The sequence below is a fragment of the Dermochelys coriacea genome, chromosome 6, assembly GCF_009764565.3.
Source record: "Dermochelys coriacea isolate rDerCor1 chromosome 6, rDerCor1.pri.v4, whole genome shotgun sequence".
NCBI lineage: Eukaryota > Metazoa > Chordata > Testudines > Dermochelyidae > Dermochelys > Dermochelys coriacea.
The window spans coordinates 35,274,305-35,293,366 of record NC_050073.1 but is presented as its reverse complement, the minus strand read 5'-3'; the positions used below and the strand labels follow the sequence as shown (position 1 = coordinate 35,293,366).

At 38.8% G+C, this 19,062-nt stretch overlaps 1 protein-coding gene across 2 annotated transcripts in view; it reads left to right on the top strand.

The window, feature by feature from the left end:
- KIAA1549L (KIAA1549 like) overlaps positions 1-19,062 on the top strand; it is a 208,936-nt gene that overhangs the window by 130,543 nt on the left and 59,331 nt on the right. For both annotated transcript variants that reach the window (XM_038407261.2, XM_038407262.2), the window contains 5 exons: positions 2,275-2,334; positions 3,853-4,004; positions 5,588-5,759; positions 8,513-8,676; positions 14,789-14,979. In XM_038407261.2, coding sequence (XP_038263189.1) covers positions 2,275-2,334; positions 3,853-4,004; positions 5,588-5,759; positions 8,513-8,676; positions 14,789-14,979 — 739 coding nt within the window. The remainder of the gene's footprint in view (positions 1-2,274; positions 2,335-3,852; positions 4,005-5,587; positions 5,760-8,512; positions 8,677-14,788; positions 14,980-19,062) is intronic.

The following is a 19,062-nucleotide window of genomic DNA, read 5'->3' as shown; positions in this document are numbered from 1 at the left end:
CCTTAGCTAGTGCTGCTATAGCACGCCATGTAGTGGCTTCAAAGAGAAGTTGCAGGTCTTGGTTAAATTCACCCCACAGCAAGTATGCAGCTGACTGATGAACCTGCTATGCGTGCAAAATATATAGCCTCAATCTGATACTGACTGTTCTGTAAATATTTACTTAGGAAATTGTTTTGTGCTTATTAACTTGACACCGTAATGGTATCAGTCTACCAGGTAACTATTCCTATCATTGTGAGAACTCATTATTTCCCAGAAGGCTGTAATGGTTCCTTCAGAGCCTTCAGGAGTTATCATATACATGCACAGTTCAAGGAACCCTGAACAGCATCTGCACAAATCATGGCAGATGCAGATACTTGCTGCACAAATGATAAATTAAAAATTCTCCAGTGTCCGAATGTGGTCACCCAGAACAGACCATGGAACATATAACGACTCAATGCCTGATTCATAAATATGAAGGAGGCATTAGAAGATACACTCCACTACTCCTGATGCAATTATCTGGCTCAACCATCTGAATGTAAAATTATAGTTGTTGCTCTACGTTTACATCAGCCGTACAAAGAAGAAGACGACAGTTAAAGTAAGCAGTGATACAATTCCTTATAAAAAGTAATTGCTGTGTATAGTCAGATGCTTTGCAAAGTTTAATATTTCAAATCACTTTATTTTGTTTTCTAAAACTCTACAGTAACTAAAGCTGCTGTATGCCATAGATTAAATCCTTTCCACATTTTCCTTTTTAATGAAAAAGCTACAGATTTAGATTGTGAATTAATTGCTAATGAATTCCACATTATAAAGCACTTTTGAGATGTAAGAGTGCAAGTGGGTCAAAATGTAAAACATGAGTTTCTCACAGCCGTTTAGTAAATTTCAGCATATATAATACTATGAATGGTGGCATATTAACATCATACACTGAATGTTTGATGCCATATAGTTTGGCAATGTGAAATAGGGTCAGTTTTGTTTGTTTCATCTATAATTCACACACAAACAGATATATTTGATACATATATAAAATACATTATTTTTATATATTGTTTATTTCGGGTAAGTTTCTGCTAGCCTTACATTAAATAGTACCTTACTCCATGAGCAGTCCTACTGAAATCATTGGTTTCAGTAGGACTACATGATGAGTGGGGCTCTATTCAATGTGTATTTGAGTAGGGCTAGTAGAATCAGACCCTGGTTTATTTTATTATTTATTTAGCACCAAATTATGCCCTGGCTTGTAAAGCTGCACAGGGGAATAAGGAGGCACTAAATGTCCCCTAACTCCCTTACACAGGCTCCCCATGTAGGAAGAGCAGCCTCTGTAGAGCCTCTGCATTTGTGAGCAGGAGGAAGTAGGGAATGGCAGAGGTGCCAGCCCACCCTAATTTTCTGTAATCATATGGACCTGCTGGACTACATTAACATGCTATAGGTATCTAGAGCATGACAGCAGGTCCACAAGGGTAGTTAGAGCACAGCATGCAGCCTGTGGCTTGGGCAGTGAATCCCGTGCCCCAACCCATTCAAACTTGCCACAGCTTGCCTCTTATCAGCTCCCCAACCCAGGGACAAAATCAGCCAAAACCTCCAAAAAACAAACAAACAAACAAACACCATGCAAAATGGTGTCAGAAGTGCTTGCAAAGGAGTGAGTATATGGCCAATATCATGGTCACTCCTGGTCACAGAAGTTGATGTTACTAAATGTTACTTCAGCTTACCGCTGTTATTACTCTACCACGCACAGAAGTGCATCTAAAATGCACCACAAGCGTTTGAGGCACTACCCCAGGCTGTCTGTGTATATTTGGCTTCACACCTTTGGCATTTGCTGCTGCTCCAAGCAGTCTCCCTAATTCCTCCCTAATTTTTTAATAAATGTCCCTAAAAGTCTGAACAAGGATGGTGTCTCTGGAACGGAAGGTGCCTTGGCTCCATCCCCTCCCAATATGCCAGCTGGCATAGCTGCACCAGCGCATGTATGTTGTGCTAGGAATGGACTTGGCACAGTGTACTTTTGACCGCTGCCCTACTCCCACAAAGCAAGGGACAAATTGGGAAGTAGACTGTGACCCTTGGAGTCCTGTTGTGTCTCCAGGTCTGCTCCTGGGCAGCACACTGATGTTTTTCCCCATATGTGGGGCTTGTGGCAAAGCCACACTTTAGCCTTATTTCCTAGTGCTTGGTTAATTTTATATTTTTTGAGATGTATAATGTGTTGGATGTTGGAATATGATGAAATAATTTTTAATTTTTTTTAAGCTTTGGAGTATCCAAACCTTGATGTCTCAGAAACTACTAGAGACTACTGGGTGATTACAGGTACTTTTTTCTATTGTTAGAACTCAGTCCTGCAAGCACACCAATGAGTAACTTCACACGAAAATGAACAGTAGTCATACTGAACACGTCCCATTGCATATACCAGGACTACTCACCTATTTATAGTTACTCCCGGGCAGGCACAGCTGTGATTTTTTTCGAGCTTCAGTGGTGGCAGTCTCCTGTGTCTAGTACTTGTCTCAGGATTTCTGGTTTTTATGTGGGTCTTGGATTTAAATCTAAAATTCAAAGAGGTTTGATTCAAGCCCAGAAAAATAAATATTGTAGAATGTAACAAAGTTTTTGATGACTCACTTGCTTTCTCTGGATCCAATAGTTTCTGATTCTGAACTTTATATAACTTTAGTACATCAGCAGAGAATGCTAATGATCTTCACAATACTGTATTTACAGTATAATCATATTCACTATATCACGCTCCTACTGAAAGTCTTTTTTACGCTTAGAAGTCATAGGTGGGCCAGTAAAGTTTTTTTGCCATCTTTGATCCAATAGAAAACTAAATTTCACAATATCATTGTGTCAGTACTTGGAATCCTTACTATTAATTCAAAAGCGAAAATAAAATGAAACCTTGCATGAAATGGATCAAATTCTATTGTATACCCCCTGTGATTTGGTATCCTTATTCTACTTATTTATGTTATGTTGTGATGTTTTTGACATGAAGACTTTCCCTTATGTAAAAGATTATTGCAATTCATCATGGACCTGATCCAAAGCCCATTGAAATCAGTGGAAAGACTCCCACTGACCTTAGAGGGCTTTGGATCAGATTCAATGAGCCTGATGCTCCAGTTCTTGCAGACACAAAACTCCTATTGACTTCAGTGGGATACTATAGATATTCTAGTTTTTGAAAATATAACTCCAACTGCAAGGGTAAGCCCTTTAAAGTTTTGAAATGACTTCAAAAATACAGTGAACGTGTATGAATTATGTAAAGTATGCTGTATATGCCTTACAATTTATTGGACTTTATCAAACATGTATTCACAAATCATTCAGTGCCCTAGAACACAGAATGTTTTGTCAAACTGAATCCTGTAGAATTTCAATTTCAGATTTACAGACCCTTGGATGAAAAACTGTCCCTTTACCTGATAAATGCATATAATTGTCCCTTGATAACCTTCTTGAGGCTTGTCTGTTCTTATGCTTTTCATTTAAGGGTTTGCTTTTATTTTTCATTGAAGCTTGGTGTAGATGTAGAGATATTCAAAGACCTTTCAATAAACCAAAAAGCTGAGAACAACTGTTGGAGGATTTTATTCTCTGTGTGTAGAAATGTAGCTGACAGATTATCTGAGAAAAACTGTATAGTGGCTGGAAACAGAAAGTCATGTTATACCCACAATGGAAATTATTTAGAGTGTGTAAATTTGTTATCCGATTGTTTATCTTCTAAGCTAGCTTGTATATCTTTATCACACACAGTTGTAGCCGTGTATTATTTAATCCATCCATGCTGATATGAGATTTTCTCCATTGCCACAGTTATACAAGGGGTCGACATTACGTTACTGGGATTTAACAACCAAAGCTTTGCAAGACTAATGGAGCAGCGGCTGGCTCCACTGTTCCTGATGTCCCATCAACAAGGAAGGCGATTTAAACGTGCTACTACTGTGGGCAGCTACACTGTGCAGGTGATCAATAGGATACAAGTTGTATCCAGATACTATTTCTAAAAGGTTTTGGGTGCATTGATACTGCATGGATTGCTGTGCAAAATAGTTAATTGGAATGAGTTTGGACATTCTTGTTCATGAATACCAAACCAGCATGAGAGTTATGCAGGTCATCTCAAAGGAGTTTCTGTTTCCAAAGTCAGGCACGTTTTCATGTTTCTTTTCTCTTTGGAAATAGACAGTGGTTGCTCTGCAGTAAGAAATATTTTGCTCTCTGCTTACGATATATGTTTATGTAGTATGCAAACTTTAGTAGAAAGAATCTAGTAGTGAAATTAACTTCAGCAAGAGCTTTGCTATATTCTCAAGAGTGAAGAGAATTTCTATAGGTCTTCTTTCATATGGCTGACACAATAAGTAAAAGTTGTATCTGATTTCTGCATTGTGATGAGATCCTGTGCAAAGCAGTCAGGGATTTTTTAAAATTAAATTTTATTTATTTTTTAATATGACCTTGTTCTGTGCAGGGACACAGATCACATTCTGAAATGTGGGTCTGAAACCTGAACATTTTACGACTGATTCAGACAGAATACTGCATTGTGAAATGACCTTTGTCTTTTCTTTGGTGAGCTTTCAATTCCCAGTCAGTGTTTTCCACCAGAGCTTATTTTGTTTCTACACCAGAATTAGCCAGCTGCCCTACTTTCATGTAATTCAAAATTTTCTGCCTGCAAAATTTTACAAGCTAAGTTGTCAGTTCTCTGCACCTTTCTCCAAACTTCATTTACTGTGAAATATTTTAAAAAAGGACTATTTTCTAGTATTTGCATTGCAAACATCTTCCCCACAATTCTCTGTGTTCTCAATATGAAACAATTAAAAGGGGGGGCATTTTTATTTGATATAATCATGAATCTTAGAAAAATGTTACATGAAAACATTGAGTCCATAACAAAATGCAAACAAGAAAAATCCCTTTCTTTTTCATGTGATTATAAATAATTAGTACAACTCCACTTAACACAGGAAAAATAAAGAGGTGCACTTTCAAACCTCTACCAATATGACAGAACAAAACCAAAAGGGTCTTTTTGTTTGCTTGTGGGTAGTGGGTACAAGGATTTGTTACCCACAGAATACCAGCGAAGTGTAATTTTAAATAAAAGCACATTTAAATTTCTCTCAGTTTAATTGCTTTTTCATGGCGCAGAAGCAAGTTGACACCAGGGCTACACTGTAGAGACCCCAAAAAGAGCTGACATTTTGTTTGCTATTTTACTTCTATTTTTTCATTGCCTCTGTTTTCTCGTCTAGGGATTTCAAATTATAAATATTTTTAAAAGATCCTTTTAAAGGTTGTCAGGAAGGACTGCTGTATGCTTGGTAAAGAAAGCAATACTATGAAACAATGTAAGGCCCTGAAATTCTATGAGAAGTTTTGCATTGAGCTTTTACTTGTATGGCATCCCATTAACTTCAATGGGGTTATTGACAGATGCAGAGGTCTGCCTGGAGGTGGCTCTGTGCAGGATCAGGATCTAAGTGATGGTACAATATAAACATAGCATCTGTCTCTTTCTCTCTCCTTTTATTATAAGATGGTAAAAATGCAGCGTATTCCAGGACCCAAGGAGCCCGCTGAACTGACTTACTATACATTATACAACGGGAAACCTCTGCTGGGAACTGCAGCTGCCAAAATGTTGAGTACTGTTGATTCTCAAAGGATGGCCTTGACGTTAGGTTATGTCATCCAAGTACAAGCTGATCGTAAGAATCCTTTTCTTAAGTTTTCAGTCCCCAGTTTTAATCACATTTATTGTTATTTCTCAGAACAAATATTCAAAATGCAACATTAATTATGGGACGTGCTCATTAACCACACTCTATAATTTCAAATGAACTTGTTTTAGTAAAATCTTCAGTCAGGTGGCACTTCCTGCATACGAAGCGTAGTAATTCCGTCTGTTTGGATGAAGGACTGACATTAGAGAAGCTACAAAGAAAGGAGAAATAATTTTAACAAATGATTAAAATATTGGCTATAAGCATGAGATGAAGTCAGAAAAATGGCTCAAAAGGTGCAATATCAATTCCAGTGAGTACAGTACATCCTGTGTTTGGTCCTAGATTTGATCACACCGTATTATTGATTTTCAGTCTTTGTTGTTCTGCAGACAACAGAGATTTTTGACCCCTGTTTGCATCAATTACATTCCCTCAAATTCTAAATTACATTGTTTCTCATAAAAATGCTTCACAGTGCCTTTCCTGCTAAAACAGCTGTACATTAGAAAAACATACTGTCCTCTTATCCTCTGTACATACTTTTATGCTCTTAAATGGATGTTTGAGTGACTATATTACATTTGCAAGATTTGAGCTGACCTGACCTTGTACTTGCATGGTGTTATAAGGAGGCCTTGCTCATCTGTAGGTGTACGTATTCCATTTCCATACAAGGTGAAGTCAAGAGTTTACAGAGCATCATTAAATGAAATTATGAGCTTGGATAGCTAAGACTCTCAGATTTGATTATTTGAATGGAGGAGACAAAGCATCCCAGTATCTTGCTAGTAAAATAAAATATTCTCATTGCCTCATTTTGGACATAGTACAAGTATTTCCTTGTAATTACAAGAAAGATATTTTACACATTCTTCATTCTGATGCATTTTTATTTGTTTTATAGTAGTGCCTGGATGAGTCCCGTTGTGACAGGTGCTGCACTGATACATAGCGAAAGAGAGTCCCTGCCCTAAAGAGTTTACAATCTGAGTAGACAACACACACCAAGGGACTGAGACAGAGAGATTAGGGGACTGAGCCAAAGCCCATTGAAGTCAGTGGAAAGACTCCAGTTGATTGGGCATTGAATAAGATTGCAAGCGACTTGCCCAGATCTCTTGAGTCTCAGTCCTTTGTATGAGGCACAAGATCATCCCTTTCTTGCTACACTCTTCTGGAAGAACAGCACATTTTCCAGTGCTCATAATATAAACCTCTTCTACAATTGCTTGCTGCTTACAGGGGTAGTTGGTTATTAAAGTGGATGTTAGGTTAAAATTTGGCCTGAAGCCTTTGTTTAAAACACCCCAAACCAAAAAATAGCCCATAGTAAGATATTAATTTAATGACCTAAGGTCATTAAGTAGTGAACATTGCTTATCAAGAGGGACACTCTTGGTTAAAATTCAGAGTCTACTCTGCCTGTTTTGAGAATGAAACATATTATTCCAGTTTAGATTCTGTGCAAAAATATGCTATTGAGCACCTGATTGTGTTATTCCAGCACATCAAAATTGCAACTGATTTCCAAGGAGGTCTGAGTGTCCAAGGATGACAGGATCAAGCCCCGGACAGGCTTTTAGCTAGTTGTACTATGGTAATTACTGATAGCCAGATGCTATACAATTAGGGCTACCAGGTGCAAAGTGCCTTTGACAGCTAGTGAAGTCAGTGGCAGTTGAGGGCAGGCGTCACTTCGCAGAATCCGGTACTTGGTATAGTCTGTTAAGTCAAATAGAAAGTGGAGTAAGACTGTTAGAAATGTCACACTAGTTGCCTTTTCCATGCTAGGAGCCAGTAAGATAGGAAAATAAATAAAGAATACAGGTTAAGCCTAATCATTTAATAGTCAAACAAAATTAAGAAACAAAATATGGTGATTAGCATAAGCATTTGCAAAAAGAAATGAAATGAGAAAATTCTGCATTAATTTCACAGCAGGATATTTAATATATTAGATGTATATGCTGAGAGATTTAAGTGGCAACTTACTCAAATAAAATGGAATCTAAAATCTTAGAGTGCCCTCTAAGTAAAGATGTTCTAACAAGTAATACAAGGTGAGATATTCATGAGTGCTGTGATTTACAGCATCAAGCATAGTGGGGTTTGTCCTAGGCACTATGGTAATACATGGAAATAATTCATATTCTGGTGCAATTATCAATATTTCTGAAATGATTTTTCCCAGCCCCCTATATTTACCCCCACCCCCCAAGTGCCACATTTTGTCCTCTTTGCGACACCCATCCAGTGACTGCCAAAAAGCTATAGCACAACAGCAGCCCTACAAAGGGACCATTCTGCTGATGTCGATGGCAAAATGCTCAATGAACCAGATCCTTAGCTGGTGTGAGTTGTCTTAAGTTCATTGGCTTCAAAGGAGCTATGCAAATTTATAGCAGCTGTGAGTCTGCACCAATGTCTTCTGTAGGAGCAGGACTGGGCACAGTGTACACATTTTTAACACACAAACTGTCCGAGTCCAAGCTCTGCTGGCATTTTATTTTAGGAAAACACCTGTGGCTTGTTTCATTCAACATTATTTTACTTATATTGTGAAAGAGCCATTTGAGTGAGATCTCATCCAACTTGAAATAAATGAATAAGTAAATCTTTTGTACTAATTGTTATGTGAAGACCATTTAAGGAAGTGCCCAGCTAGTTCTTCTGTTGCTTTTACATAGCAACTGATGGTGCAACACTGACTCTCTCTGGCTCGCGATTTTATGCAGCTGTGGTGAAAAACCCACCAAACAACCTGTGGATCATTGCAGCTGTACTCGCTCCCATTGCTGTGGTTACGGTTATCATCATCATCATCACAGCAGTTCTGTGCAGGAAGAACAAGAATGATTTCAAACCAGACCCCATGATGAACCTGCCTCAGAGAGCTAAAGTAAGTGTCTGTTCAATCAGGAGTTGTCTAGTCTCAGCACATTCATTAATTTTTCCAGAGTGTTCATTCTTCAGTTCCTTTCCTAAACATATTTAAAGGACATTGAGAGTTTAACTGGTCAGTACACTCAGGCTAGGACTTTCTCAGCTGTTACAGAACCTGTTTGCTTTTTCCTGGAATGAGAGGAAAACTCTATGCCTCAGTTTCTCCTGGCTTTGTGCTTCTGCCCCCAAGTTGAGACCTTCTGCCAAAGCAATCACCCTTTCATCCTAGAAGGACTTGAGTCCATAGGATTCTCCTTGGACCCCATAACAACTTCTGTCTAATCATACAGAAGATGGTTACTCCCTCCCACAGGACTAAGCATGCTTCACCAATGACATTTGTCTCTTTTTGTCAATTGGGGAGCAACAGATAAAAATGGAAAATCAAACCTTGATCTGTTTCTAAGGTAGATTGTCTCAGTGTAGCTGGTCCCTGCCAGTAGAACTGAGCACACCTCCCGTGGAAGAAGAGGTGAGCCCAATATAGCCAATAAAGGGGGCTGGGCTACCCTTGGACTGCCATAGAGCAGAAAATGGGAGATGGAAGATAGAGTGATTGGGACAAGCTGTACCTAGGGAAGCCAAGCCAAGCCATGGTGGAGTGGAGTGGAGCAGAGTGAACTCCTGTGCAGAGCCCTGGAACCCTCCCATGTTGTAGGGTTCTAGAGCCCAGGCCCCAGCCTGAGCTGGGAAGTCTGTGTAACAATGACACAGCCCAAGTCCCATGAGCCTGGGTTGGCTGGCATGGGCCAGACATGGGTGTCTAGTTGCTGTGCAGAGAAAGGAGTGATGTAAAAGACTGTTTTCATTTTATTTACCTGCCTCTGTTAAGAGAATAAACCTTCTTAAAGGAGACTGGGCCTGGCAGTGAGTGTTTAGAAGTTGGGGAGAAGCCCTGCCCTGTGACAGAGATGTTCTCAATTCTATACACAGAATTTCTGCTAAGCAGTTCCCTTTAGCACTAATAGTTGAATAGTTAAAGTTCTTTGCTTTGACAGAAGCTGAGAACCTAGTACCTAGTAAATTAGAACTGTTCCAACCAATTAGTAATGCAGAAATGGCAACCATTTCCCTCACCACCACTCTTTTCTTTTACTTTTTTTGTACTTCTAATCCACTTTCAAATATAGTTTACAGTGAATTAAGGAAATTATACTTTCCCTTTACTTAATGAGCCATGTAAATTATAGGGGCACTGACAGATAAGTCCCCCATTTGAATCTCCCTCTAGAAAAGCACATATTCTGTTTTAAAGTACTGTATCTCCCCATAGTGAAAAAAGCTGCCAACCTACCCAACATTACTAAAATCTCAGCTTCTAGGCTAGGCAACCCACCAAAGCCAGGATTGGGTGAGGTGTTTTTAGGCTAATGAGCATGTGTGCACATCACTGTCTCTTCACTCTCCCTGTTGGCTTCCCTCTTTTTGCAGGTAGGGGACTGAAATGATAAAAACCCTGCTTGCTTTCTGAGCATTCTGATAAGATCAAAATAGAATGTTTCAGCCTTATCAAAGTGCTTCATTTTGATTTTTTTCCAAAGGACATTTTATCTAAATGACACGTTCTTCAAAAAATTTTCTGATGGAAAACTTTTATCAGAAACATTTCCATCAGCTCCAGCTGGAAGGTGTAGATTGAACAGATGATAGAGATAACAATTCTGCACTGGCAGGGAGATGGACTGAATGGTTAAATAGGTCTTTCCCATCTCTGATGTTAATGTTTCTGCTTAAAATTATCTGAGAAATATATTTTTTGGAAGATAATGAAATAAGAACAATATATATTTCATTTTAACCTACTTAGAGTTTGAGCCTATTAGGCATAACAATAATTACCAGTGCTATAATTACTACAGAATCTTCAATGATTGATGGTAACATGTATAGTATATTTTAAAGTAAGCATATACAATTCCATTCATTACAAAAGTTCTTGAAACCACTTGATTATTGCAAATCTTCCAGGACAAAATCTGTTAAAAAAATGGAGTTGCAGTAGGTATTTCCAGTAACTGTTTCCAGAAACAGTTTTGAAAACTCACTTCTGTATATTTTGTGTTTTGAAATCTTTTTATCAGAGTCAGGGTTTCTGGTACTTTTTGGCTGTTCTGCATTAAAATAAAGGAAATTAAAATTCTGTGAGGAGAGCCCTCCTTCGTATTCATCTTATTTTGTTTTTTTTTTTGTGGTGCAGTTTTATGTGATCTGATTTCAGAAGCTTATGTCAAGGAAAACTAGCAGAGTGGAGCTGCCTATTCATTGTTGCAGTCCTATTGCTACTGTTAACGGGGGTACTGCAGTTCTTCAGATAGAGCTGCCTATTACATCATTTCACAGAATCTTACTGTGTGAATGGAATTAAATTAGTGAAAAAAGGGTGGAAGGGTAATAAAACCTTTAGCATTTAAATATCATTCTATAGGCTAGATGTCACTGGGTGGTTGGCACTTTAAGGGGAGATAGTATTCTGTCCACCTATGACAAGCTAAATTCACCTCTTCAGGAGGCGAGAATGAGTCATCTGACTCACTGGTCACATGATCTTTAGTCAGGCCTCTTATAAAGGAAAGGGCTGAGGGGGCTCAAGTGAGAGGTGGTAATGCTCAAGTTAGAGTACTGAGAGGCCCTGGCAGGACAGAAGTCTGGGAAGCTGTAGCTGGTTTGAGGAAGCAGCTGATGGAAGCAAGACTGGTTCTTGCAGGGAGTGAGGGAGACTGAACTGAACCCAGCTGTGGGAAGGAGGCCTGAGGACTCTCAGTTCCCAGAGAGCAAGACCATTGGGATTATTACCCAGCTCCAGGAAGGAGGGCCTGGGGATTCCTGATGCAAGGGGAGAAAGCTGTTTGTTTGAACTGTGGAACCAGTGGCCAGGTGGGCAAAGCTGGCTGGAATATTCATGTGTGTATGGACTGAATAAACTGGATCCCCTTTGTAAGGAGAATGCTTTAAAATAACATGACTGTGTGAGCTATTGAGGAGTCCCATGAGAGGGAAAGTGCGGCAGTTTGCCTGCAGAGTGTCGTCTCCCTTCCCCCACGCCGTGAGGAGACCTTTGTCAGCCAGACAGCCTATTACCCTGGTATTTGCTGTAAAAGCAGGATTCCTGCTTCAGCATGGTAATATAGGAACCACCCTTATTGTAACTTATTGAAGGATGAATAAATAAATGAAGTTAGAAAAGATTAGCTGCTCATAAACAATGTAGTTTATAGCAGCCTTCTTTGGAGTTGTGTTAAATCCTGTTGCCAGTCTGGATTGATTTAATAGCTGGCAATGTGTGTGCTGAGCTTCAGGGAAAAGACACCATTACCATTTGTTTCAGACAATGTATTAGTTCCAAAATAAAAAGTATAAACTGAGGAATGTGAAACTTTTGGAGCAGTGAGTAAATAAGTGGATGGGAATTTTTTTAATAGTCTTTAAATGCTACGTTTGTATATGGGGGATTTTTTGGGCAGATATTAACTTCTTTTTCTGCATCTCTTCAGTTCTAATTCATAGTATGCCTTTAAAAGCCATAATCTTATTGTATAGTCTGTCACCTTTTTTTTCTCTTTATTTTTTTAAAGGACGAATAAGCTATTAGATAAATATAGATAAAATCCACAGTCTAAGTCCCTCAAGCAAAAGTAAATACTGCAAGCCCTGAGAGAGAGCCACCATTCATGTGTAGAGAGCATACAAGGGGAAAAAAAATCATCTGACGCAGAGTATACATGGTCATTCTGGTATTTATCAGCTTTTACATCACCATTCCAAACAGAGCTGGCCAGGAATCTTCCAACAATGATTTTCTGACCAAAAATGTCCTTTTCACAAAATCAAATTTTTCTATGAGAAGACTTCAGTTGTGCTATAAACATTGATTTTTTTCACTGGGAAAATTGAAATGATGACTTAAGTACATGCATCTGGGGAGCTGCAGCTGGGCTAGGGGGAAGGCATAGAGCCTAGACACTCAGCCTCCAGCAGGAGAAAGTGAAATTTACAAGAGCCTTCAAGTGGGTAGTGGGCAAACTGAAAAATTCGGTTTCAGTTCTCCCCAAATGGAATCTTTCTGAAAATCCTTTCCTGTGGAAAAATTTTCAAATTTTAAATTATTTTTGTACTGATTCAGTATAAAAATATTCAAAAATGTGAAATTTTTTCACAGGAAGGGATTTCCATTTTCCAGCCAGCTCTAATACCAAAGAAACAAATGTCAGCAGCAACCCATACCATCTGTTCTAGTCTCATCCAGCCAATGTAAGAAATTACTTGAGCAGTTGTGTTCAAATATCATTTCAACAGCCTTACTCAAATCCCACTCATTAGAACTTTCTCAGAAATCTTGCCAGATGATATCTTTTTCCTTGCAGTGCAGAGTAAATCATGATAACAAATCTTAGTCTTGCCAATTTAGTCTGGGGTGCTAAAGCCCCCTGCTCATGGAGGCTTTTACAGAGCAGAGGTCCAAGATCAAATGTTGTTGTTTAGTACAGTATGTCAGCTAATGAGAATGTTTTCTCCAGCTCTTCCTTTAACACAGTTTTGTCATTGGGGGAAAGGGGTAAGTGAAAACTCAAAATAATTAGATATAGCATTGTTGGAATCAGATCATGGTTACGCCACTCTTGAGTTATGTCAAAATATTTGTTTGCTGATTCTTGCCTTTTTTTTTTTTTAAGACTGAAGTATACTTTGTAACATATTGATCCATTTTTAGAGGGGTGATGGTAATGTCTGTTAATCAGTCTGGTAACAGGTTTTCTGTTTTAATACCGCTTTTACAGAATAACTAGGATGCTCTCTGCTCACAATTAACATATATAATGAATACTTTAAACCATTAATTTTACTCATTTTATTAGAGTCTAGGATGGCTTATGGTATTTCTCCCTAGCTGTCCTTCATATGATTTTCTTGCCCTTTTTTTATTCCCTCTCCCCTTGAAGTTGATCTAATGGCATCTTTTTTGGTACTTTCCCTTCAGAGTATTGGGAAGATATAAAGTTCCCAACGGGGGAGATAGCATTGTCCTTTGCGAGTAATGGTTGTTAATGAGGCCAGCATTTCTGATATGGTGTAAGCTTCACTACTATAATGTGCTAAGGCTTTGTTGGTCCAAATCAATACTAGCCCATTTAGTATCTGCTTAGTGCACTGCTGCTGGAGCTGCTTATCAGATGAATATCATTGTCAATGCATCTTTAAAAATCAGCATTAGTGTTAAGTAGGAGACTGAAAATGTGACAAGCCACTTTTAACAGAATGAAAGTGATCTTTTCTTAAAGATGGCAAAATTTTCAGACTCAGATACCCACAAAATATGTCTCTGGTTTATTATCATAAGGAACAGAAGTGGAACAAATGTTTATACAAAGCAGAAGATACTGTGGATAACTCATTATTTTGGCCCAACTGTAAAGTTCAAATCTGGATGGATATTTTTCCAGAGTAACTCAAATGTTCAGTAACGTCAGAAGAGCCTGAAGGAGCCTTTTCAAGCACTAGGCTTATAATTTTGACTTGCTATTTACTGGAATGTTACTGGGCATGTTTTATGGGTACAGTGAGGGCAAAATTGAATTGCTCCGGGAACAAAAAAAGCATCGGCATCATCTCCTCATTCAATGTGCTTTCATATATGTTTATAGTCAACCACATGTATCCAAGAAAAAATGACATCTTTATTTTGGTAACTTAATTCAATCTATAATGGATATGAAACCTCTGTTATCTTTGTCCCTCTTTTCCTCTTTCTTTTTTACATTCAGTTCTGACTTCTCAATTATCTTACTAAAAACAAGGACAATTTAATATCCATTAATGGTTTAAAACACATTGAATAAAAGTCTGATTAGCATGCTGCTTCACTGCCAGTTATCTAAATGACAGTTATGGTTGCAACTTTTAACTGTAGCGCATATAATTAAGTGTATGTGCTACAGTTAAAAGTTGCAACCATAACCATAATATAGATAATTGGCAGTGATGCAGCATGCTAATAGGTAACAGCAAAAGATATTGTCTTAACATATAATGCAAGTTGGAATCCCACAGTTTTGTTTTTTCCTTCTCTGCAGCCAGTACAAGGTTTTGACTATGCCAAACAGCATTTGGGTCAGCAGGGAGCTGAAGATGAAGTTTTACCTGTGACTCAGGAGACTGTAGTGCTACCACTTCCAGCTAGAGATGCTCCTGCCTCCCAGGAGAGAGAAATTGCTCAGGATGGGAGCACCATTAAAACTGCCAAGTCCAATGAAACAAGAAAAAGGTATACACTGAACAAACTTCAGCTGAAGGCTGGAATGGGCTGGATGCTGCTGGCTGTTGGTGAAACAACAGTGAGGTTGGCACCCATGCAGTGCCCGCAGCATCTGGTTCCTCAGGAAAAGTGTCTGGAATGGGATGATGTTTTTCACCATACGTGTGAGATTGCTAAAGAAAGTAGGATAATATGAAGTGAAGCTTTAACAGACATTTTCATATGTGTAACTAGTTAAAGAGATGAGTGGAAAATGGACAACATATTAGCTAGTGATGGGTCAGAACCAAAACCCTGGATCTGAAGTTTGGAAAGGCTCAATCTGAACCTGGATTTGAATTTTGCAAATGGAAAATAGGACAGATGCTTGGTTGATGTAAATTGGCATAGCTACATTGACAATTTATACCACCTAAGGATCTGCTCCCATATCTTTATTAAAGGCTGAACAGAACCCCAAACAACGCTTAAATAATATTATATGTCAGAGTCCAGAGCACATGCAACAACAACACAATGAGCATCCAGTGCTCCAATTCAATGGATTGGGGTGCTTGAAAACCTATGTAAAATTAGATATTTCTTGTATTCTTTCACAGTGAATGAGTAGGGTCACTTAAATTCATTTTACAAATGAAGAACATGAGAATTTTTGATGTTGAAATTTTCTACTGAAGGGAATAGAGTAAATATAGATCTGTTAATTTAGCAGTGAGAAGGAAGGCTCGAGTTAATGTCAGTTTCACTGGAGTTATAAAATCCGTGCTTTTTAGACTGTTTGCTTAAAGGGAGGTTATTTGGTCTGTGCAGAGAAGCTTTGTAGGAAAATAAATCTCTGTTTATTTATCTTATTTTATATTTGCCAATGCACTCTACCAGATTTGCTTTGTCAGAAACATCTGGAAAACTTAGCATGACTTAGAAAACTTAGAAGTTTCTGTCTTTTACATACAGAGAAAAAGGTATGTTACCATTTTCGCTTTGGTAATTGTCTCCTATATAATAGATTATCTAGGAGGAGGCTACTCAGAGATAGTATACCTAGGAAATAGAAAAAATTAGTTTAAAAATCCCTTCTTGGTTCCTAGGATTAGTTTGCTCTTCTCATCTAAAATCCTTCCGGCTTTTAGAGTCAGTGATGTATGAGGTACGCTATGTACAGATCATTATGTTGGTTGAAGAGTATAGGAGTCAGGTTATCCAGTTCATATGAACTCAGTGGTACTTGTTCTTTTTAAAGTCTTCAATTCTCTGACACAATGGCACACAAGAAATTATCACTGTAACCGCTGTAGGTGCTGGTGCTATGCTCCTAAAAGATAAGTCTCATCAGGAGCTGTTCTTTAAAGATGTTTTTCAAGCCTCTTTGATTCCTGACTCTTACCCTTGTGTAAACACACACACAGAGTTTAACTCTCCCCATTAATAGAAAAAAAATCCATTAATTGCTTTGGGTATATGCTCTTGAAATCCTCTTGAAGCAGAGCTCTGTGTAAGCTCAAAGCTTGTCTCTATCAGCAACAGATGTTGGTCCAATCGAAGGTATTCACTCACCCACCCTGTCTCTCCAAAATCCTTTTGTAATAAATCTCTGCATTCCTAAACCAATTCTGTTCAGTAAGCTTTTACTGATTCAGGAATTCACTGGAAAATGGTTCCCACTGTCAGGTGGGTTGAACATACAGTACAGTACTGCTGTAATGGGTCAAATGGAAAGTATCACATTTGTAGATGTGCAGGTGAATGAGTCCCTAATGGTGTGGCTGATGTGGATAGGTCCTTTGATGGTGTCCCTTGCCTATTGACTTGTGAAAATGAAAAATATTACATGACCATCTGAGATACTTGCAATTTCATTCCAGGCCAATTCACAACCTGGAAAGGTCATGTTGTATCAGATTTTCATGAAGTGGCTGTTATCTGATCAGAGCAGACGCTTTGTTGTTATAATTGAACTTTAAAAGAAACTTTGAAATTTCAGCTTCATAAACATGAGTTTCTTTTTTAAAAGAGGAGCACTTAGAAGCTCTGTGGTGGCAGTGATCCTGCAAGGACAGCTGCCCTTTATTTGTTTCTCTGGATCCTACCCCCTTCCCCCTGGCAGCATGGTTCCTTCAAACCTTCTCCTGTCCTAACTTCCTGTATGTTTCCTTCCTGTCTTCCCCCATGAGTCCTCTTTAAAAGCTCCTACTTAGGCTATGTCTACACTAGCAGTTTTGTCACTAAAACTTTTGTTGTTCAGGGGTGTGAAAAAAACACCCCTTTGACGGACAAAAGTTTCACTGGCAGAAGTGCTGGTGTGGACAGCGCTATGTCAGTGGGAGACACTCTCCTGCCAACATAGCTATCGCAGCTTGTTGGGGGTGGTTTAATTATGCCAGCAGGAGAGCTCTCTTCCGATGGCATAGAGCAGCTACACAGGAGACCTTACTGCAGCCCAGCTGTGTCACAGTGAGTCTGTAGTGTAGACATGCTATGTGCTTCTTGGGGAATTTCCACTCTCCAAATCCACCAGGTCGCTGTTGAGGGAAGTTGAAAAGAACAGTTTTTCCTTAGGATGCAGTTACTCTTTCGTTCTCCTCAGGTAAGACCTCTATGGATCTTGAACAATCAGCCGTTGTCAGTGCTGTATCACTACACTTTGAAATCGTGGTCCAGCCTGGGGGCAGAGACTATAGGGAAGGCAACAAGCCCCCACCTTCAAAATGAAGTTTGCAGCTTTGTAGAGATACAGAGAGTTCATAATTGCACAATTTATGAATTCTGTGTGAGGGCAGATACCCAAATTGTCAGAATGCCCCAGATTTATTCTGCATTCTTGTGCCCTCTGTAGGGAGAATCCTTTCTGATAATGCCCCTTTTCAACACTTCTGACCCCACCCCGGCATAGGTGCTGGAACTAGGGATACTGGGGGTGCGGTAGCACCCCCTGGCTTGAAGTGGTCTCCATCATATACAGGGTTTATAGTTTGGTTCAGTGGCTCTCAGCACCTCCCTACACAAATTGTTCCAGCATCCTTGCACCCATGTCCATGGTTGCTGCAGTAGCAGCTTCAGTGCATTAAGCAATGCATATAATTGACAAAGAAGATGGTCATGTAAATGATGTTTCATTGAGTGTGTCAGGAAAAAGAGGCACTGGCTTGATAAGGTGGTGTTCAGAGGGAGAAAAGGAGTCTGTGTGTGTTTGTGAATTATGGCTGTCAAAAGCAAGGCTGAAGTGGGTTCCTTATTCCCGGTTCCTTATTCAAAGGCCAAAATTATGTAAAAATGCATTAATGTAAAATTGAACTTTATCAGATTAATGTGACTGAATGTGTTAACAAATTACTAATTACTTAGTTCTTTAATTAAATAATCAAATAAGGAGCTGGGTTTTGACTGGCTGTACATGACAAAATAAGTGACCCCCAGTGACACATACCTGTGGCTGTCCTACTGTTCTGAAGGAGCTGAAATAGCCCAAAGCTTTGTTCTTGCCCAGTATGCTGCAGCATCTCGCCCCCACCCCACTTCCATATTGTACATGGAGTCCAAATGAAGAGTTGGGCTGTGATTGGCTGTGTGTGACAAAATATATATTGGGTCATCCCAAGTGACATGTGCCTGTGACTGATAATTTATGAAGAGATAAGGATATGCCACTTATTTCTGGTCTTACAAATATATTAGCCAACTCTTATTTTGTGTTTTTTTAAGTAAACATACAATATGCATGTAAAAATCAACAAAAAAAAATCAGTATTCATCCCCATTTGCTTATTTAATAGATAAATTAGTAATTTAAATTTTTATCATATTCAGTCATTAATGTGATGACATTTCTAAAACTAACCTTGCATTGATGTATTTTTAATGTATTGATGTCATGTGGTACTCTAAGTATATTATATCTATTCTATAGTGGTCTTTTATCATGCTCATCACCACAGTATCTGAGCGCTTTCCAGTAGTGCATTAAACACCGTGACTATACATGTCATATGTCGTTTGTTCTCTCATCCTCTCCCCAGGGATAGAAGCATATGCAGTCGAGTGTCTTGTTTTTGCAGGGTTTAACATTTATATTTAAATAATAAAAACCATAAGTTG